The 23,715-nt window shown below is 36.2% G+C and overlaps 1 protein-coding gene and 1 long non-coding RNA gene across 9 annotated transcripts in view; one reads left to right on the plus strand and one right to left on the minus strand.

Annotated features, from left to right (window-relative positions):
* Positions 1–23,715, plus strand: part of RPAP2 (RNA polymerase II associated protein 2) — a 63,169-nt gene that overhangs the window by 19,000 nt on the left and 20,454 nt on the right. For 4 of the 7 annotated variants that reach the window (XM_080407087.1, XM_080407088.1, XM_080407089.1 and 1 more), the window contains exons 12-13: positions 21,181–21,330; positions 21,933–22,137. In XM_080407087.1, the coding sequence (XP_080263213.1) occupies positions 21,181–21,330; positions 21,933–21,942 (160 nt within the window). In that variant the 3' untranslated portion in view covers positions 21,943–22,137. The other 3 variants (XM_080407086.1, XM_080407085.1, XM_080407091.1) reach the window with 3 other exon arrangements.
* On the minus strand, positions 5,485–21,171 carry LOC308071573. Of its 2 annotated transcripts, none has more exons than XR_013931246.1 (2): positions 19,624–21,171; positions 5,485–5,881 (listed from the first exon to the last, which is right to left on the minus strand). It is a non-coding gene; the product is annotated as an uncharacterized lncRNA (long non-coding RNA). The 2 variants fall into 2 exon arrangements; XR_013931247.1 differs by lacking the exon at positions 19,624–21,171 and adding an exon at positions 8,667–8,747.

Here is a 23,715-nt window from a genome sequence, read left to right on the forward strand (position 1 = left end):
CAAATTTCTGAAAGGAATACTGGGACAGAGTATTTTATTTTTTACGAGGATTAGCTTTATTGCTTAAGATCATGATACCTACAGTCCTCCTTAGCTTTGTTCTACTTACTGTAGAATTACTTTCTTTCCAAGGGTTTTTCTAAAGGAAAGTCTGATTTTATTATAGTGTCTTGCAGTAAACCTCTACACAGAGGCATGATCTATAAAAGCTGTAGTCATACGCATCAAGTAACTCCCTTAATTTATATTTTCCAAATTCATGTACATTTCTGAAGTTAAAGATGCAAACTTTGCAGTGTGTAAACCAGACAGTTCTCTCACAAATTCATATTAAACATTTAACATTAGTTCACCTTTTAAGAAATCACTGGTGGTTTCACACAGTGTCAGGCCCTGCCTTTCAGCAGGGTTAAACCATCAAGCAATCTTTGTACGTCTTTCAGCTTGAATTACAAGATTGCAAAAATCTTATTCCAGAGACTGTTTATTACCACACTGCTGCTGCTGCTTTTGGGTTTCCTGGGTCACTGGAGCCTGTAGGACGGAGAGGTACTTACAGACATTCACAGGTCAGGAAGTGTTGTGGGCCAGCCTCATAGCATCCCCAGTACTGCACTTACTTTTCTTGATATTACTTCAGTCTGACACATTGTTCTGGCTTTACTGTCCCAAGGAAGACTATACCAGCAGGCATTAGAGTAGGCTTCAGCGAGCCTTACATCTGTGTCACCCAGCCAGATACCGCTCAAATGATTCATTAAATCAGAACACAGAAAGTAACTTTACTTGAATGCCTTGGCATAAATTTTTTATAAACTATAAGAACAAATCTTTTGTCATTTTTACTATATATTCTTATGGTTGAATTGGTAATTTGTGAAACAGATCTTATGAATTTTTCAAGTAGTTTCTGTACATTTAAGGAAATGGTGACTCTTGTTCAGAAATTAAAATATGTTGCTGGTCTCTCTGCATATGATGAGCTCTAAGTGTTTACATAATGATTGATTGTTTTACAGTTGCTTTAAAATGTTACACAAGTAGCAGGCAGACTTGGTAGCAATTAGTATAAGCAGAACATAGTCCCTTTTTACTTTTGCTTTCTAAGGGTCCACCTGTAAACAAATGAATTATATTTGACCCTAGAATACAGTAGATTTTATTTCTAATATTATTCTAGTGAAATCATGAATAAAACTCCTGTTGACCTCAGCTTATTGTAAGGTTCTTGCAAGCTCATGATCTTCAGATTTTGAACAACTTCTCTTAGCTGCCTCTTAAGAGAGGATGTGGAAGAATGTAGATGGAGTAGAATGAGTATTAAGATTGCTCAAAGATGATGAGTGTTGCATCATTTCTGGAAAGATTAAACCAGAACATTTAATTTTTTCGGAATTCTAATCAAACTTGAATGTTTAGTGGAAGCCAGAAGTGTGTAGGGAAAGGGTGCTGAGGCCCTGGGCAACCCCTTGCAGACAGGTTCTCAGATTGTGGCCCTTTCTCATCTCCAGCAGTCTGCTAAGTAACATGTCGTATCTTATTAATATTGCTTATTAAAAAAATTGTACTCTATTAAGTCTTCTCTGGCTTCCCCTTAGATATACTGAGAGATGATGCATGTTGCAGAACGTGTAATGTCATTTAGATTGCAGAGTTGTATGGGACCAGAGTCGGAGTGGCTGGTTCCTAGCTTCTGTCACTGAAGGAGGAGGACATTTCCAGAATACGTATTCACAGGCGTTGACCTGGTCTCAGACACAGGACAGCCATTTTACTCCTAACACTAAACACTGAAGTAGCCTAAAGCAACACTCTGGAAGAGGATAGTAATTCCTTCCTCTTTCCAGGAGGATGAAGGAGTGTATTACAGGTACCCTGGGGTGCAGGCAGTGTGAGAACAGAGAGTACAGAAGACAGGGTGAGCATGGAATTTCAGGGTGTATCTCAAAAGAAACTACTAAGACCACGAGTATATTTTGGTTTTTGTTTTGTTAGGAAGGGGACAGGTTTGTTTTGTTTAAAGTAGCAACTGTTGGACTTCACTTGCACACCCATTTCATGCATTGATACTGTTGTGCACTGCTTCCTTCTCATGTATGGCTAGCCTGTACTGAGGACTCAAACAGTGCACTTAACTTCACAGTGCACTTTCAGAGTGCCCCAACCCTTTTTGTGTATGCTACTGGGCAGAACAACTATTACCATTACTGTTGTATTGAATTCAAGTGTCATCACTGCTTAATGCTTTGTGTTAAGTTACTATAAAGCTATCCTCTCTTCATTGGAGTGTGCATATTAACTCTTTGTGGGATGTAGCATGTTGCATAGTCATTAACATCTAAGTTTGGTGCTTAAATTAGACCTAGGCTCCCTTTATAGTCTGATGGTACTTGAAAAGCTATTACAAGTACTTATGTGCCCTTAAGTCTACTGGCTATTAAAGAAACTGAGCTTCTAATTAATTGCTCTGAAACAAAGCACCTGAAACTAGACAGTGTGACTGTATTTCTTGAAGTATAAAATGCTGGTGATTACAACAGTGGAGCATTTCCTGTTCCTAGTGAACAGCTGGATTTATTCAATCAAATTATCGTATAAAATATGAACAGCCAGTCTCAGCCTTTATTGAAAATCTAGCCTGAGGCACTCCTGTATGACCAGCACATTCAGCAATGGTGTATCAACCTTCTTAGAGTACACTTTGACAGCCAGAGAATTATGTTCAAATAATTGCATTCATGCCTATCATGGGGTGGGTGACTCTTTAAAGTGATCTGTAGATCAAATTTCTTATTTATTTGTCATTTGTAATAATTTTGGCAGTGCTACATTTCTGTCTTCCTGTTCCAATGTTTAGTATGTTAAGCAGACTTTTTTGTTACAGTAATAGCTACTTCATAATGTACTGTAAACTAGAATACAGAAGTTGTATCTTTTTACCCCAAAGAACTTTGCAAGATACCAAATGAAGCAGATAAATAGATACAAATACAGTAGTTCAAGAAAGGATGGAGAAAGCAGTGGGAAGATGGGTTGCTACACAAGCATGGGCACTTGCTGTTTTTAGTGTATACCCCTGGTACAGTCTAATGGAAAGCTTTCAAGATATTTTCAGGAAATGTCTGCTTTCATCTTACTTATCTGAGCTGGCTGGTTCCAGTGAACTGTGGTCAGCTTCATCTACAAAGCCTATGCAAGAGGTTCCCCTGCTAAAAGCTTTGAAGCATTTCAAAATGTTCTGGGATTAGTTTATAAGCATTTGGCTGCAGTATTTAAAAAAACTCAAAATGACCATGATCACTAAACAAAAGCCATCATTATATGTGTGCAGCCACTTTAGATAAATGTGTCATGTGGAGATGGACTCTAGAGGTTTATTCTCTTGGAGATAACAGGAACTGGAGAATCTTGGGTTCAAGTATGTGTTTTTACCTCTTTGCACACGAGAGCACATCTATTGCTCAACACTGACATCTCTAAAATACTTTTAAGAGGAATTCAGATGTTTGTGATATCACTGCTGTGTTCTTGTCTGAAAGTGTCTGAATGAAATGTACAAATAAAAATTGGACAGTCAGCTGGGTGATCTTTTATTTAGCAAATCTGATGATAGAAGATTGGTTCCAGGTTTCAGCTGGATCATCTATCATTAAGCTAAAAATATAACTATTTCCCATTTTGAAACAGTTTGCAGGACCAAAAATCAAAAAATTCTTTCTTTTATAGAAGTGTTTGAATGTGGTCATAGTGTTGTCTCTACACTTGGCCTCTATCTGTAGAGTTAGATTATTTTGTGAAATAGAGAAAAGGCAAGTTTTTCTTAACACGTTAAAAAATGAAGAAGTATATTCTTCCCTTTTTCTCTCTTAATTTTAGGTTGTCATTTGGTGAGTGTGAACTCAAATAGGTTTTCTGTTAAGCAGTTCTTACTTATCAGCACTTTCTAAGCAAACTCAAATCTGCTTATTTTGCATATGGTGGAGGAGATCAGTATAACTTTACTTCCTCTTAGCATGTTCCAGTATTACTTAAGAAACATAGAGAATGGTGTTTTGAGGGATTTGCAGTGCTCTTAGTTGGGACATTAATCAGTGCCAACTTTAAAATTCATTAAATATCTTCATAATTCATAAGGGAGAAAATAAAATGAGAAACCTTAGCAGTTTCAAAGAAGGTGTTTCTCCTTATACAAAAAAGCCCCACTGTTGCTGTCGTGCTGTTAGGCAGGAAAGTGACACCATGGATTGCATTGCAGCATACACAGCTGCAGCCTTTTTCCATTCTAGTATTTCTCATGGGTAGCCTTCTGAATGGGAGATTTGGATGCGCTGTGTAACTTTCATGCGTGCCCAGCACAAACTCTATGAGGTGAGTCCAGGATAATTAGTTCTCCTTTGCAGTTTTGGTCCTTGACATCATCGGCAGGAGTGGAGCCTTAGCACACATGGTCTCCTGGGCTTCTGTTGTATGGAGTCAGGGGGTTGGCTCAGAAAGCTGTCTTCTCTGCATCTGCCAGTTTTGCTGTCCAGTGCAAGGGAAGAGCAAGGTCATGGCTTTCTGCCAAGTGTCTTGGAAATCCCTCTAAGAGATAGAAATCTGCATGCTCCCAGCAGCTGTATGTGTGGGCATTCAGACTGAAGTCATGCCCAACTGTGCAGAGCTGATGTGCAAAGCGCATCACCAGTTACAAATTGTCCTTCATGGTGGTGTTCTTCTGACTAATCTTTTGTTAGAATCTAGAAATACTTTAATGCTGAACATCATTTTGGATCTTCTGCTTTAGCTGCCTTTGGGAACTTTATATTCCAAATGTACTTGTGAGTTAAGAATCTGGTAGTAGGGAAAAGTACTTTCCTCTGCCACTTCATTTTTGCCTTTTGTGTGAGTAAGCAGGAGATTTTTGTTGCATCTTCTGTTTCAGCCCTCTGAAAGATAGCATACTAGATTTTGGAAGACAGTTTTGTCATGTTGACTCTTTGGGGAGCTAACTCAGTCAGTGGAGTTCACGTCCTATTGAACTCTATGCCACAACTACGATCAAGCTGATGGAAAAACTGCCCTATTAGAGAGAGAACTGTTTAAAATTTATGTCTCTGGAAAAGGTGTATATATTGAGAAGATTTATTTTGTAATGTCATGTTATTCTTCCTTCAGTAATTGCTGCATACAGCTTTGCTTATTGGAAGTCATGTCATAGTTCAGAGTAAGTTACACAGTAATATAGATAGTTCTGAACTAATGCTGCAAGACCTGCTTAGTCCATGCTGTTAACAGCTGCCCTAAGCTTAGTTTTAAACTAAATGTATTTTAACTTCATCTACTGAGCAAACGGAACTGTGAATTTTGCAACTGAATCCTGACACTGTGGCCCTATGAAAATATACTTGCTTCCTTATTAATAATTAATCTTAATACATTCAATGCAAACATTTTTTTTATCGTGAAACGTTGCCCATCTGTTAAAAGAAAAACATGACTTTGACATACATTTGCATCTTTTATTTTCAGAGTTTTAACTTTATCTTAGTAAACTTTCTGAAGAACGGCCTGTGTTCATAGGGACGTGACACATAGGCAGTGGGAAACTTCATTGTAAGATGAAAATCAGTGTTGATTTGGCTTGTTGTTTCTGAACAAAAAAAAAAAAAAAAAGTAGACACACACACCATTGGAAAGGTTACTACAGCTTCCTAGCACGTGATCCCCAGGTATTTTGTACCAGCAGAATTGTTAGCATGGGTTCTGGATTAATTTGTTCGGTTCTATGCAGAGTCGTAACAGTACCTCTGCCAGGGTAAGTGGTGTGTCCTGGTCATCTTCGGCACTGAAGTAAATGGTGCACAAAGCAGAAGTGTAGTATTCCTCAACTCTTCTGGAACCACTATAACAGAAAAACTTGGATTGTAGAAAATCCCTGAAAGAGCAGTATCTTTTGAAGGTGTAGTCATTCCTCTCCTTATGGTGCTTGATGCAGATTACGGAATGTAAAGCCTTGTAATGCTAAACAGTAAGACAGGCAGTCTAGAGAGACAATACTTCATTTTGGAGATTCTACTTCCCTTTGTCATATTGCTGTTGAAAGTTGTCAGACCTAACACGGCAGATAGTATTTTTGCTGTGAAGTGTATAATTATTTTTTTTAAGGAGGAAGAATCCCAAAAGTGACTAAAAACATGAAGATCTTAAAAATCTTGCTTTATGAATGAATTATGTATTAAAAACCAAAGTCAATTGAATAACTGAGCTAAGTTATAATTTGCTTGGATCGTAACAGTGGTCCACAGACCTGCTGAAAGACCCATGCATCAAAGATCTATGTCGGTTAGGGGGGAAATAGACATGCATTTTAGTAGCTTTCATATTGATAATGTTATGTTGGAGAATGTTGTTTTTTCTGGAATATTCTACAGTGACCAGGGATAAACTATTACTCAGAGGCATGAAAAATTTGGACAGGAGAGGATTACAACTGATTAATTCAGAAAGGAGGTAAATTATCTATTATGTGATAATTGATAGTGGGCAGTACACTGATGAAGTGGAGACTTTTTTGTTTTCTAATACCATAGGAATTGTTGTACTACATCTTAGTTTGTTACTTCTTGAGATATAAAAAAATTTTGACACCCGGTGGTCTCATCCAGTCTGGCAATTAACTTCTGATCCTGATGTGAGGTGTTAACAGTGAAGGCAAAAAATGTACAGTATTTTCTGAATCCTTTTGTATTTATGAAAAAAATACAGGCTCTTTGGGTATTTGGGTATAAGAAAGGAAGGAAGTACATGTCACTGACAAGAAGATGATGTATAAAGTGTGTCGCTAGGCAGTGGGCTACGATGAAGCATCAGAATTTACAGACAATCTGAGCTAGTGGATTTAGCATCAGGGTGCAGGTGGCTGTTCTAACATGAAGTGTGTAATTAAAATAAATACTTGGGGTAAGACGGCAAACATCAGTTAACCAGAATGTTGTATAAATAAACATGAAATAACCATGTATTCATAAAGTTTTGCATGGCATAGTACAAAGAAAGTAAAACAATCATGTCCATAAAAGTGCATGTTCTTCTTTTCCCATTCCTTTCCAAAAATTAAAGTGTGCTTTAATTGGCTGGTAGCAAACATAGTTCACCAGTATATGGGAGCTCAGTCCAGAACCTGCAAAGTGTATATGTATAATTACATGCTATTAGGTGTAAAACCAGCATCAGTGCAAAAACTGTACAGATGCTTGATTGTTTAGAGGCTTGGGGTCTCACTAAGTTTCATTTCATTTTGATGTATACCACATTTACACCCTCTATTCCACAGAAGTGTATATATCGCTGTCTACTCTACCCTCTCTGTCCATCTCTCTTTACCCATCTGATCATTTTAAGAAGACACGGAATAGATCTAACACATTTATCATAAAACTCAGTATTTCTGAGATTAGGTATTCAGTTTTTTAAAAGGTTAAAGAAGAGATGAGAATCATATGGCGCTTCATATTTGTTTCAAACCTCATCACACTCTGCTTCTTTTAGGTATACCTTAATGTCAGTGTACTTTTACAAATCAGTGTTAATAGTGTTCTTCTGTTACAGAGATGGTAAAATTGAGATTAAGGGTAGGAAAGTGATTTACTGGAGGTCATCAAGTTAGTAATAGATCTGGAAATAAGAGTTAAGCAGGAAAAGTGTTTGGGGGTTTGTTTTGTGTTTTTTTTTTTTTTTTTAAACCTACTGTGAGCTGCATGTCTGGGAAAAGGTGCTTAAGAATTCTTAGCTTTTGAGGACTTCTAAGAACCTCATTTTGAGAGGTCCAAAACTGCACTGGCATTTTTTTCAAAACTGGGAAAGGCAAGCAGAAAAATATTGAGGTCCTTATATTTAACCTCAGAAATAAAAAATTTGGACACAGAGGAAGCAAGTCTCTTTACTCAGCTGCATTATTCCAGGTGTTTGATCTGTGTATTGGACTGAAAGGCACATAATCAAGTTACAGTGTTAGAAGGTTGTGAAACTAAACTATGATCAAATTTATGATCGTTGTTTCCATAGTGACTGAGTACAGGTGAGTACATTTTGTAAAGTCAAGTATTGACAAATTATTTACCTAAGCATATTGCATTGTAGCTGTTTTAACTGTAAGACAGTATATTTTATTCAATCCTTATTGAAATTGTTGGTTTTGCATATCACTGAGATAATGAATTGATAGGAATAGATTACCAGTATATGGCAGCAAAAAAGTCCAGCAATTGCGAAAATTATGTGTATGAAGCAACATTTAATTCATAAAATGTACCAGGTTTGCATATAAAGGCATCTTTTAGATATTAAATTGCCCCACTTTAGGTGCACAATAATTATACAACAGTGTATATTTTACTAAGTATTTAAAAGGTTCAGACTTTCAAAAGCTTACATCTTAGCATTTTTTAACCTTGTGGAGACTTACACCTGTGCTTAATTTCATGTAGCTAAGTAGCCCAAAGATTTCAATGGCGTAGATTCCAGAATTTGAGAGGTGTCACAGGAAGACCTTGTGGAACATAAAAAATAATGAGTAGAAGATGAGAAGGATTTAAAGATCAATGTAAAAATAAATTTTAATTTTTTTAAATTTTAACTAAGTTGAGAAAGAGGGGGAAATAGGAACAAATGGTAGGACTGAGCAGTACCTTTGATTTGTCAGCTGGTTAGCAGGAAACAGACTTCAAATAAATTGAGGCTCTTTGAACAAGGCCTGTCCTTGAGATGTGTACCTAAGAAACTTACATTTTTTAGAGAGAAACAGCTGATAGCAATTTCTTCTGGGTTTATATTGTGAACTTTTTTTTGCCTTGGCTTTATGCAGATAAGTAAGCTAAATTGAAGCCTTTTGGAGCAAATGTAAGTGCTTTAAATGGCACACACATACAATTTCTGATGCTTCATGTCTGTAAACTAATGTTGTAGTAACAACTTGGAATATGGTAATATAGAGGTGGGTACCATACTCCATTTGTTTCTTAAAAAATCATCCTGCAGCCATATCTATTTATACAAAAAGGTGAAATACAGTCTCTGATCCAGCTAAACTTTGTATGAAGAGTACTCCTGATAAGAAACTGTAGATGTCGAGCTGTTCTTGGTGCTTCCTTAGCCTTCTTGTCTGACTAAAGGTTTTTCTAATCTACTGTTAAAGAAATCTGGAAACTGTTTTGCATATGATTGCCCAAGTAATTGTTTTTTGCCAGACCTGTATGATATTTGCGTTGATGGCAGTCATGGTAGTAATTTTTAAATAACTAAGCATTTGAAAATAGAGTTCTTAAATATCATTTTAAGAGGGGGCAAATAGGACCATTACGTATCATTACTGTAAAGTTAAAGTAGTCACAGGTCCCTGAATTTGTCGCTGCATTGTAACATCAGGGTTTTTCCAGAGTGTTGGCTGACTTCTTTCTCATTAGACAGACTAAGACTGTGTTAAAAACAGTGATCCCCAAGTACTTCATGAAGCCAACTGCTTAGCATTACAGGATCAGCATAACACAAGCAAACGCTTGCAGGGAATGTGCTGTCATTTTCCACCTGCTGAATGTTCTGAAATATGTAGTTCCTTTCCTGGACAGTTCGCTGAAGGGAACTGACTTTATTTTATAGAATCATTGAACTATTTAGGTTGGAAAAGACCTCTGAGGTCATCAGATCCGACCATTAGAACCTAGCACTGCCAAGTCCTGCTAAACCGTGTCCCAAAGTGCCACATCTATGTGTCTTTTAAATACCTCCAGGGTGTGTGTGGGGGTGGGGGTGTGTATATATATATATATATATATATATACCTCAACCACTTCCCTGGGCAGCCTGTTCCAATGCTTGACCAGCCTTTCAGTGAAGAATTTTTCCAATATCCAATCTAAACCTTCCCAGGTGCAACTTGAGGCCATTTCCTCTTATCCTATCACCTGTTACTTAGGAGAAGAGACAGACACCCACTTCACTGCAGCCTCCTCTCAGGTAGTTGTAGAGAGCAGCAATAAGGTCTCCCCTGAGCCTCCTTTTCTCCAGGCTTAACAACCCCATTTCCCTCAGACGTTCCTTGCAAGACTTGCTCTCTAGACCCTTCACCAGCTTTATTGCCCTTCCTTGGATGTTCTCCAGCACCTCAATATCTGTCTCATAGTCAGGGACCCAAAACTGAACACAGGACTCAAGGTGCAGCCTCACCAGTTCCGAGTACAGGGGGACAACGGCTGCCCTAGTCCCACTGGCCACACTGTATCTAATACAAGCCAGGATGCTGTTGGCCTTCTTGGCCACCTGAACACACTGCTGGCTGTCAACCTGCACACCCACACACATACGTGTGCATATATAAGGTCAGGAAACTTGCTGAGAAGGAGCATTACGGGAGCAATACTGTATGAGAAGTAACAGTGTTACTTGCATTGCAAGGGTTAAAATATTTGCACAAAGCAATAGACTTGTAAATTTTCTCTCAGCTGAATAAAAATTGTTGCTATCATGTTTATGTGCTACTGGTTGCTCACAGGGAACTGAAATATGGGAATAACGAGAAATGCAATTTTGTAGTTACTTGCTGAGAAGAATTGTATTCTATATCATTTTACCACAACATAATTGAGTTACAGAAATTGAGTTTCAGATGTTTGTCTAATTTTTGAGGCATTATTAATTTAATTTTTTCAGTTATTTGTATATACAGTGTACATTCTAAGGTATGTTTTCTTCAAGTACAGTGTACAGCACTGACACAGGTAACACTAAACGGCTATACTGAATTGTTACACCATTTGATGAAATGTCTCACGATAGTTTCTTTGAACACATGTATTTTAACACGTATTTTGGGTGTGCCTTTGCGTTCCACTTTTACTTTGCCTGTAAAATTAATTGCTGACCTAAACAGAATTTTTTTATATGTAAGAAAGTGTTTTATTTGTCCTTCATTAAAAGTCAAAGGTCATCTATCTTAAGAGAAGTTAATATTTTGAGGACAGTCTGAATTTACTCAAGTTTTTTCCTTTTCTGTGTCTTGTATCAGTGCAACATAATTATAAAATCTTTTCATTGCAAGGTCTTTGAAGTTACTCACCTGGCTGTTATAAATAACAGCTGGCAGCTGATGGAGTGATCTTTAACTTTCAGGGGGGAGGAAAAAATGGCATAAATAATAGTTTGTTCGTTAGGTTAAAAAAAATAAAAAGACCCAGTATATTTGTATTTTATTAAATCCATTTTAAATAAACAGTTTCAGTACCTGATAAGGCAGCTATAAGCCTGTTGCCTCAATACATCTCCCCTGCATAGTACAGTTAAAACATAGGGAGCACCTTGCAAAAAATTTCCTTCTACAGCCTAACAGAAAAACAGAAACTGAACTCTTTTATATGGTATGTTAGAGTAGAACCAGCAAAGTACTTTGCAAATGTTCACTCAGTGTCCAAAGCCTGTGTGAGGAGAGCATGATATGACACGAGGGAACTCGGCTGTGCAGCCTGGTCCCAAGGGCATGACCCAACTCTCTAACCAGTTGTATAAAGAGTAGTGTTTGGGCTGGTACAGCTTTAGATGCGCCTTGGATTGTTTTCTGAATTGCCAGTTGCCTGTTTGACTACAAATAACTGATTGGTTAATAGTAAGAACTTTTACCAAATGGTTCGATAAACCTTTGTTATTGTAGGTATGCTTTCCTCTTACTGCTAGTTGTATCCACATGGCTGCACCATAAGTGAAATTTTGGCCCTTTTAAAAGGGAGCAGAAGTTCACTTAGGTTTGGACACAAACTATATGAAAAGTGTGTGAGGAAGGTGAACTTTAAAAGAAGAAAAATATGTTTTCTGTAAGTATATACATAAACATCTATCAAAGAGAAAAATTGTTTGACCAGGTTTGTGGAAGCTGCGTAGGAAAAAATTAAGATAGTAGAAATGAGTAACAAAGTTAACTTTTGAATGAACCTTAAGTTTTGCCCTATACTGGATTATGTAGGAATTCCAGTTGTTGATTTTACATTGGTGTTTGTAGCATTGATTGAAATGTAGTGGACAAAAATTTTAAACTATGAATAATTTAGTTTCTGTTGCCATCAGAGGATTAAAGTGTCTGTGCTGGATTCTGTGGACAAGTCAGTACACAATAATGAAAGGAAGTTAAATAATAAATAAAACATAAGTTGCACTTTAGCTACAAAATTCTTGTCTTTGTGATGAGAATAGGATCTTCAGGCTATATTTAAAACTAGACCAGAAGTAGCTTTTTTTTTTCCTTAGTAAGAAAATTGCCTCTTTATTTCTGTCAGTTGTTATCATTCAACGCTGTGGCCTTTAGGGTGGTTTATCTTGCATTAAGAAAATAGAATATAGGAATATATTTGGGGAGATCAAAGAAAACTGCCCCTGAATACTGACTTCCAACTCTTTGACTGATAGGATATGCTAACAAAGGGCCCCAAATTACAGGTTGCTCTAACTTCAGAGTTGCAAATGATACTGATCACAATTACTTTTTTTTTCCAACACTGGTATTGTTTAATTTAAAAGACTTAATTCCAGAGATATATTTAAATATTTCTGCATCTTGTAAGTTAGATGCTTCCAGTTCAAGATTGTCTGTCAAATATTAATGTGTTCTAATGGAAAATGTTCACTCTAGAGACAGTCTTTCACTTTTAGGGTATTGGTATTTTTTTTAAGTGTTGAGCTTTTCAAATCATGCTCAGACTAAAGTTATAAGAAACAAGTGGGGTATTTTTAACCAAAGCTGTGAGCATAACAGCTAAATTGCATAAGTTGCAGCTGTAATGTTTTCTAATTTCTGAGTGTATGTTAAAACAGCGTGATTTTGTAACCACTTAATTATACCAAAGGTTATGATTTTTTTTAAGTTCCCTGGTGTTGCATCTTTAACTTACAGCTACTCTCACATTAGGCTTCAGATCAGCTTTCTGTCTGATACTAACTTTTGCCTGATGAATGTGTTATACTTCAAGGTCTGTGGAAATCCCTGATGTGATTTAAGATCCTTTACTATTGTTGTCCCTAGTGTACTGTATCCAGTGATATACTGGTAAGTGAGGGACTTTACCTCAAATTATGCAAGCAGTAAATATATTGTGAAGAACGTTCAGAATTACAGAGATGCTTTGACTTGCTCTGTTAAAATGAGCACCTTTCAGCAGGGGTTCGTGAAACAGATAAACGCAGCACGTGTTTCAGTTCACCCCATGAACTGAATGAAGCACTATTATTAAGTGATTGATAAGCTGGCAACACTTCAGTTATACGTACAGACAGATGGTCTATGGGCTGTAATGCACACCTATTTCAATGAGTTTTATTGCTGATCTGTAACACTTGTTGTACTGACTCAATCTAGCCATTTGTCTTAAACAAAACAATTACTTCTGTTTAATCAGTTGTGTTGGAGACTTGATAGGAACATAAAATGGAATCTAAGACTGTATTCTATAAAACTGCTATATTAAAAGAATGGTATTTCTGACTAATCAGCATTTTTATTGCATTGCTAAGCCCATCAAATCTGTAACATAACAGTAGTGCAAATATATTAGAAGTTAAAAAAAAAAAACAAAAACCAGCAAACAAAACCAACACAGAACCACAACACCCCAGTCCTTGTGTGTTGATGCAGTAGAACACATTATAATGGCATGGTTGTCCCCATCCATTCATTTAACATGACTTTGTGTATTTCTAGAGGATTTCTAACACTAAATGAGATGAACTGTTACTGAGAGTGATCTGCAGTACCATACTGATAATTAGTTTTTATGAATCTGCTCAAAAGTGTCTTTAAATCTGTGGATGAGGTTTTGTGCTCTCTCTTCTACTTAAAATGCAAGGAGTAGGAAATTTACTGTGGACAGCTGCCAAAGGAGTCTTGGGCAGCTGGTGAAATTGAAGTACCTTGTATTACTGAAACAACTTTAGGGGCTTCTGTCTTAAGTAATGACATCCTCTTTGGTACTGTCCTATAACCTGCCTTTGGTCCAAGAAGTGGTACAACATGCTCAGGTTGGCTGTCAACCGCTCTGGTGCCAAAGGGTTTGTTCTGGGCTTCTCAGGAGAGCACCTTTTCACCAGTCTTCCACAGGGTCAGTTTGAAAAACAATACTTTTCCTACCACTTGCCAGCAGACATTGCTGCATACAGCTTGTTTTGATCCATGCAGTACCATTCCAATCCTTTATACCTTGCAGAAGCAATCAGAGATTATTTCCCTCATGATTCCAACTCAAAATTGTAGGCACAGAGCGGAAAAGAAGAGTATGTTAGTAGTCTTTCTAAATCTCAAAAGCAGTTGATATTTTGTAATACTGTCCCAGATGTTCACCAAAAAACATATGAAGTATGTGGAGGGGGGAAAGCTGGAAATCTTGTGGTTTTATGGCCTTGTAACTTAATTCTTCTAAGTACCAATTCATTATTCATAAAGATGGCTGTCCTACATTCATGACTTTGTTTTTCCCAATCTGGAATTGACTTGTTAGTAGTCTTGCAAGTGTGAGTTTTGAAGGGAAATTTGACAGACTTCCAAATTAATTTCCATTATCTGTGACCCACGCAATGGTGGTATTCCCTGCTTTTGAATTAATGGCTTAGACTTCAGTAAGCTGCTCTGTTTTCAGAGCCATTTGATCACACACACAAAAAGAGCGCTGGATCACTAGCCAGTCCTTGCCAAATCCCAGCAACACACTTCAGTGTAGAGTTTCCTTTAAAATATTTTTCATTTGTGGCTGAATATTGACAATGCCCTGGAAGATTGCTAGTGTAAAGGATTTTTCTATTCAGATAGGGTTCTGTTTAATACTTTATTGTAGTAGTTGACAGGTAATGATGAAAAACTCCAGAGTGTGTCTCCTGCATGCTTATGTTGCTTCATGTTTTTTAGCATTGTTTCTCCTAAACTAGTCCTTGTTAACAATGTGACATGACTTTATGTCATATCAATGGAGCAAATAAGCTTGAGCATAGTGCTAACGGCACATTGCTGGAATGGCTGATTGATCTCGGAGAACCTTTAATAGCTATGTTAAATCACCCCAAACTGGTGTTAGAGGCTTGTAAGCGCTCTTACTCTTTTAAGTGTACCTAGTGCATGTTACCAGACCTTCAGGTAAAGTGCTTGGTGGGATGAGAGGACTAGATTGCTCATAACCATGGTCCAGTTTTTGACTGTCCACAGACAGTAAAAAATGCATTGGAATTCCTTGCAGGTAGAGACCCTTAGCAAGAGTCTATTGATGGCGCCTTGATCAGAGGCTTGTTGGTACGCTCCCTGTAGCACACATGCAGTAGTCTGTGTCTGTGTTTTTGGAGTCATAGAATCATTTAGGTTGGAAAAGACCTTTGAGATCATCACATCCAATTGTTAACCCAGGACTGTGTTTTTTAAACATCTCCAGGGATGGTGATTCCACCACCTCCCTGGGCAACCTGATCCAATGCTTGATCACCCTTTCAGCGAAGAAATCTTTCCTAATATTCAATCTGAACCTCCCCTGGTGTAACTTTGGGGCCATTGCAGAGAGAAAAAAGGTCCCCTAAGTCCCTTTTGGGGAAGGAAAAAAAAATTAAAAAGTACTGCCAGCTCTTGCTTCATTTCCATGTTCTGAAATTAGTGTTCAAGAAACTTTTGTCACCATTAGTGTAACTTTGTCACTCTGATAGAAAAATAGTTATCAATCGTGTTGGTTATAATGAACTTTGAAAATTAAGTCTTAAATGCCGAAAACAAAAGGTAGAAAGAAACTGAGAGACTTAAAAAGAAAAAAACTTTTATGTTGTAATGATTACGTTAAGAGACTTACTCACAGTGCTCAAATGTCTATAACTGGCAAAAATGTTTATTTCCTATTTTCCTTTGTATGGAAGGACAGGTGGTGCTTGCCTGTTTGGTCATTCTGCTTTATAATTCTGTTCTTGCTCAGGTTCCAAATAAGGTAAGGGACTGAAATAATTGTGTTCAGATCCATGGCTTCTGCCACAATCACTTGCTTTTACTTTTTTAAGCTTCTGCCATTAGGAAAAGTTAGGAAGACAGGCTATACTTACCTTATTCTAGGAGGAGCTTATTATTATTTTTTTTTTTTTTATTTATATTTTAATTTATTTATTTTTATTGAGAACAAGCATATAGCTTTTCTTCATAAGTATACAAGTGCTTTGCATGATACTTTGTAAATTTATGTGCACTCATTCTCAACACTTTCTGAGTAATTTTAAGTGAGCAATTTTGTGTAACAGAAAGGAACAATCTTTTAAGTGGCTATGTTCTTAACCCTATTTTCAGACATCTGTCTCTGCCTGGCTGATATCACAGTGGTGGCTTTGAAAATTTAACTTTTTTCAAAGGGGATCACCTTAACTAAAAATCCAGAAGGGTATTCCTGAGGTCCAGTGTCTGAGGGGAGAATGGTGCTGTACAATGAGGGCTTTTTTTAGAAGGGATTATTCATACCTTTGGTAGGAAGTGCCAGTCAGTGCTTTAAATTACATAAAAATATCACTCCACCATCCTATTTTCTGAATGTATTCAGCTGTCTTGATTAAGGTCTGCATAGATCTAAGAAAGAGTTGTGCACATTACCATATCAATTAATTAAATTTACTCTATATAATGTGACTGACTTCTAAAAATATTTTAATTTAGATTAAACTCCTAAGTATACTTGTGAAATGTTTTTGTAAGGCAAGTAGCTCATAGAAAGCAAGGGTCTTGAGATGAAGCACTGAAACTATGTAAACGTTTTGCGGTAGCCAGATGTCATTTAACAGCTTAATAATAATAGCTTTGTCTTCACATTAATTTCATTTTTTTTTTTTCTTGAACATGTAACATATGTGGAATAGCCAGCAAATACAAATTTTATCAATCAGATATGGTTTGACATTTTTAACACTTTTTAAACTTTACAAAGACCTGTTTACCATATGGTATAAGTGGGTGTGCAGGAAACGACACTGCTTCATGAAGTCTGATACATACTGTACTACTTTTCCATGAACTGAGCATGAATGTTTCCTTTTAACGGGTGTGCTGAAGGCAAGCCTTTGAAGCATGGGTGTGTAACTTTAGGCAGTAACATTTATGTTTGTGTACTTCTGGAGGTGATTGTTTTAAAATCACTTAATCCTTTAGCTTGTTTTATTTTTATTTGGCATCATTCACAAAAAGTTCATTCCACATCCATGTGGCAGCATGTGAAAGAAGTAACAGAAAAGCATTATATTTTTCTTTTTCTTTTCTATTGCATTGTTGCAGTAGCCAGTTACTGTGGTCCCAAGTATCCTATTTCCTGTTTATATTCTACATCTTTTGAAGATGCTGCAGTTTCGAGGCAGTTCCATCATCCTTAAACTGAAATCCTGTATATTGTTACATTGAATTAGTCATGATAGTTTCCTCAGAGAGAGGGTCATGGCAGCTTTCAGTGTCTTGAAGTTATTGATTTCAAATACTGCTCTGGCTTATTTGCATACAGTTATGGTTTTATTCAGTTAGCATTTCATGCAAGGATGAGAGCACTGCCCTTAACGCTCTGTTGGGCAGTATGTTGACTATACATTGGACCAGTACATAGAGCATGGAACTTAGCACTCGGTGCAAACTAGCAGGTTGTGCTTGCTCCTTTTGTAGACAGAAGCTTCTGCTTCTGTTCCAACAGCCACTTAAAAGTAGAAAAGTATTCAACGATAACTGCTTTTCAAATGACAAGTTAAAGCATTATTTAAATGCCAAAAGGACAGAGTTTTCCAAGATCAAAATGTTTGCACATACATTCGTGTTTAACATGTTGTTTCATCTAGATGCGATTTTTAACTAATTACTAGAAACTTATATATGCCTCTCTGAAGTTACTTTTTTATTTAGTCTCCGTCTTATCAGATAATTAGTAGCTTAATCAGCTTTTAAACAATGGTCAGGTAAGGAAAAAAAAATTATCCACAGTTAAAATGTCTGGTGTTTTTAACTTTGTTTCTCGGTATTTAATGCCTGGCAGTTTCTCTGGCAGTAGCAATACCTTTTTCTTTCTGAGTGTGGGCTATAACAGCTGCTCTTTAAACAGAGTGTGTTAAACAGGGTCTGATAGTTAGGGCATGCTTGTAATTCATGGAACTTTCTAATATCACAGACTGCAGTTCAAAAAAAATCTATATAAATAAATATATTGTTATATATATACACAAATATATAAAATATGCATATATTAAAAAATAGACTGCTTAGTATGTGAGCCTCATGGTATAAAGGTTTCCGTTTTAGAATATTACTTAAAACTGCACAGGTTTTCTGCTCTTTTTGAAAAATAACATCCTTATTAACATCCTTATAAACATCCTCTTAAGCCCAAGGCAGGATGAAGAAAATTCAGCTAAAAATGCATGTAAATCTACAAAATTGCCAAGAATGTTTTGCAATGTTACAGCCACCTCGCAGCAGAGAAAGTCATGACTGTTTATGCCACCAGTCTTTCTTCATACATAACCTACTTAATCCTGAGAAGGGCGAATGGAAGACTAGTAATAAGACATCTCCAGTCTTTCTCCCGCTGTCCTTGTCACCAGACTAACATTCTGAAATGGTCACTCAGGCACCTCCTCTGCTCCCCTGCTGATAAAGCATCATAATACAAAAACCAACCTGCAGATTGCCAACCCTTGGCAGGGGCACTCTTTTACTAGTTTAAACAGTAACTGCTGTACTTCTCCCCAGGAAAGAAATAACTCAGTCCTGTCTGTCATGAAGGACATTACAAACCTAATGGCTTCAGTCCAGAAATCACAAATCCAACTGTGAATACTTTTCTCTTGTGGGAGAGTTTATGTAGCAGAGTTTGTGTATACGTCTGTTTCTTTCTACACTGTGGCCTTACTTTGAGCATCTCTTAAAAGTCCTTCTTGCCAGGTGTTAGTGTTTGGTTGTTGAAATACTTAGTTAAATGTGTACGTACTGAAATGGAATCCAAAAAGAAATGGGAAATCATTCAACACATTAAAAGTCTATTTATTAATCAAAATCTTTTGTAAATTTATTTACTCTATTTACTATGTCTTGTAAGTTCCTTTGTGTTCTGTCACTGTTTTTGCTTAATTAAAAACAATCCTCTTTTATATGCAGCTTTCTTCAAGCAGAGATGGTTTTAATGCCAATGACTGCAGGGAGATCGATCTCAGTTGTTACTCACATAAAGGCTTTCTGAGCTGGAAAGTTTTTAAGAAGCTGTAGACTACCTTGAGTTCCTTATTAAAGAACTTAATTTCACAAATACACTCGAAAATAACTCTTTCCTATATGGTGTCAATGGCATTATTTTATCTAAATACAGTATTCAAGATGAATTAGCTATTGCTGGGATATGAGCTCTTGTTAAATGATCTTGTCAGTAACATTTGGTGTTGAAGTTACTTAACATTCAGCATAAGCTTTAATACTTGTTTTTGTTCTTTTTTTGTTCTTTTTTTTTTCTCCTTAATATTTGTCCTTAGGAAGTAGATCCAGCTATTACTACCTTTGCCATACTTTGCAGAGAACAGGAAAGGACTTTAGGATAAAGATAGATTTGGATAAAATTAAAGCACAAATGAAAATGGACAGCTCACCTTTTCACCTCATCTCCATACAGATATATGTATGTAGATGATCTGCTTGGTGATGGCTCCTTCCAAACTGATGAATAAGTTTTAGCAGCAGCACTATGCATGTTTGGTTGTGGATCCTTTGAAGATTATGCCTTCCCTTGTTGTTCTTGTTGATTCTGGAACTAAATGTGTGCTTTACAGTTTCCGTGATCTGAGATGACGAATAACACTCTCTTTAGGGATGCGCACCAATGCCCTCTTAATTTCCATTGTCTGTTCTTACGTATATACTTTATTCTCCTAGCTGGCAACTACTTTCAACTTCCATTCATTGTAACTTTTAAATCAGTGGAAACTTGATGAACTCTATCTACTTAGCAGTTCAGAAAATCGGGCCCAAATGGAAGATTTTCTTTAAAGTGTTTTTGCTAAATAGCAAATTTTGAAAGGCCAAATATTGTTTGAATTTTAAAGCTAAACTTCATGAGCTGAATTCAGAAATAGTTTCCTCCATCTCACACCTCCTGCTTGGATTCTGTTATTTTTCTTAAGGACTGTAAGACTGCAGGCACTTTAAGACTTTAAGCACTTAATTTTGTTACCAAAACAGAAGGTAGTTTCACTATAGCAAATCTTTGCTGTAGTATTAGCTTTAAAACTGAAGTTTAGCATCCCATATGAAAACTTCTCAAGATTAAGTTAGCTTTGTTTTAGTTTTGTCCAGCTTTCTTAAAACTTATTTTTTAAATGGTTCAGGGTGTAAGAAATGTAATTTAAACTGCTTTAAGGTAGACTGTCAAAACTAAGAAATGAAACTGCTCCGATTACTCACACAATTCCTCCTCAGATTCAGAATTTAATTGAGGTCACGTGCATCAAGTAAAATTAATAATAATCCATAATGCCTCTATAAGAGACTTCTAAGTGTTTAGAGAAGTCTTGGCTTAAAGCAAAATGCATTTGCTATTTTGACATACTCTGTGTTTTGTGGCGTATAAAGCAGGGAGACAACTGCCCGAGTAAGCGACCTTCTTGAATGTCAGTGTGTGACTTACCAGTTCAGTACAACTTCTGTCAAAGAGCCCTGTTAATAATTTGTAGTTAAAACATTCTTGGTTACTTTAGGGTAAAAAGCTCTTTTATATTTTATTATACAAAGAACTATACAGCTTTTACAGTATGAATGTTTAGGAAGTTTTTGGTAAAGAAGAAAATAATGACTGATATATTTCCCTTTTTTATGTGTAATTATATAACACTTCGCACTTTGTTTTGAATTTTGTTTGTCTACATTATATAGCATCAATATACAACTGATTTGGAGGCATACAAACTACTAGCTCATTTTTTTCTAATTAGATTTTTTTGTTTGTTTCACTACATATTAATAAAAATTTGTATTTTGGTACAGTTATTTGGTATTATATATAGTACATACAGTCTTACATACTGCAATGATTCAAATGTGATGTTATAAACTGCCTTTCTTCAATCTCACAAGCTTTGCTTTTTTACATCTGACACTGCAAAGTCACTTTTCTGTATTAAATGTTTGGTTTTGGGGTTTTTTTTTGCCAGATTGTCACAAATTACTCCACTTTTCAAGAATACTAAGACAAGCCCGATGTACACACAGTTCCTAACTACGTTGCTGGAAGAACTGCATTTCACAAATGAAGATCTGGAAAGTTTAACAAGAATATTTAGGAAGGACTGCCTACTTGAACAGTCAGTCAATTTTAAGCTATTTTGCATGTCATAAAACTAATCCAGTTAGCAACGGTTTTAATTATCAACATTTTGTAAGTAGGCATAGTAACTACAGATCATATCAGCCAGAGTAGAAAATGTGTAAAGTACATTTTAAAGTAAAGAAATACATATATTATGGAAATGAGTGTCATCATTTTGTCACTTACAGTAAATGCCAGCTGCTTACTTATCACTTTAATCTTTTGAGATTATATAGTTGGTTTACGTATAGTAGGTTTACTGCAATTTTGGGAGGAATTTTTACGCAAGTTCTACTATGATTTATATTTTAAAAAAAAAATCCCGTGTGGGTACAATGGCTAATTCTCAATGGGGTTTTTTTATTATTAAAATGAAATTGTTCTGTCCAGTTTTTCTGACACAAAATTGAGCTAAAAGTCGTGTATTTTTTGCATAATACTAAGATTGCATTTTGCATTCCTGGGTAGGCTGAAAAATTTAAGAGCAAATACCTTATTTATGCTGATCATATTCAACCAACTTGATTAATATAGTATTATGGTAGTTAAGTAATTAGTGTATTAATATTACTGATCTCACTCCTTTGTTCTCTACAGAATAAGGTGATCATCTTAACATCTTCTGCTATCTGCAATAGTGGCACATAGAACAAAAGAACACCTTCAATCGCTGGAACCTTTTTTAAATGAAAAATGAAATTTAGTATTAGTTGTACTCACACTTCTGCTTTTTAATTTTCTTCCTATGAATAAGAATTTTGAAGTCTTGTGGAGAAGATAACTATAACAGCAGTTGTTCAAGGTATGCATGAAGATGAGTTAAAAAATGAATAATCTGAAAACCATCTAAAAGCTGTAGAAATGAATTTGGATTGGTTTGGTTTTTTCTTGCTTTGGAAATGTTCAGCCAAAATTTGTCTACAGGAACTGGTTGAAGAATGGGGAGGCAAAAAGCATATTAGCCTGTAGTGTTAAGAACACTGCTGCTGACATTTTTCTAGTTGACCCTATGCATGGAGCGATAGTCTTTTAAGAATGATGGTGACAGTAGACAAAAATTTCTGATGTATAGCCTGTTTATCTTGTGGGGTGGTCTTTGAATTTGTGTAAAAGTTATTTGTAAACAGCCTCTAACTGTTAGTAATTTGGACTTTAAAATATATTTTGATAACTAAACCCAATTTTTGACTCTCAGTAGTCATTTAAGAGTTGTGTGTGTTAGACTGTTTAGACTTGCTTCTGTCACTAATTGACTATAAAATGCAATTTAAAACTAATTTACTCGTAATTCTTAAATGATTCCATAAAATGGTTTATTGCATAGTTCTCAGTTCATAGGACACTGTCCTTTAAGTCTTGAGAAGAAAGTTGTAACTGACAGTGCTTAGTCTGCAGCAAATGTCAGCCCTAGTTAAGGCTGAAGCAAGAGTTTATGCCTCTGTTTTATTTCTATAATTGGACAGCAAAAGGAAACTCTGCACTTAATTAGTTCACTGCTATGTAGTTCCCTCGTGATAATCAGGATAAGCATGTTGATTGCCCCTGACACACAGAGGCCCATGCAGCTTTTCCCTGGAAAACTCATTGTGCAGTAGGGTTTCTTTAGGTGAAGCTTGACTTTTTCTAACTTACCTTGTAATAGGAAGTTATGTTCAGTATAACTTGTAAAAGCAACAATTTAGAATGAGGAAAACCTTTAATGCAGAGTTAAAGCTATGCATTTTTCTAAGTATGCAATAGGAAAAAAATACTGGTTGTGATCAGAGCATGTCTGATGTCAAATTCATAAGAATGTGTGATGTAATCTGGATAGAAGGTAGATTGGTTTTGTACCATGATGGAAAACTTTATACTTGATACATATGCAAAGAAGGTCAAGACCTCGCCAAAAGATAATCTTATAGAAGACTGAGTAATAGGTATGATACTCTTAGCAAAACTTAAACCTTGAATTTATATCTATCTGCTTCTGATTTTGGAAGTTACATATATTTCTATTTTTAGTTAGTACTTTACTGTAGATTCTGAGCAAGTCATCGTTCTGTTCCGTGTGCGCTTACCTTGGGACATAAAGATTACAACTACCCCATGACAATGCTGCTGTGCTGAGTACACCTAGAAGGCATTAAAATGTACATCATACCAGGAATATGACTGTTTAATCAGGTTTGATGGCTCTCATTTGGAAACTTTTTACATTTCCTGTCAGTTTAGTGGTGTGATTTTTTTTTTTTTGTTATTTATTTTTAGGCTTGGTCTTCAGAACTTACTGTGTAGGAAATGTGTGATCTGGTAATAAGAGTGAATAGATCACAGGCCCAAGGGCCTCTTTATCAGGGTTCACTGTGGCAGTTTTGACTGTCTGCCATAGCAGCTAAAA

This window comes from Falco punctatus, assembly GCF_963210335.1.
Source record: "Falco punctatus genome assembly, chromosome: 11".
Classification (NCBI taxonomy): domain Eukaryota; kingdom Metazoa; phylum Chordata; class Aves; order Falconiformes; family Falconidae; genus Falco; species Falco punctatus.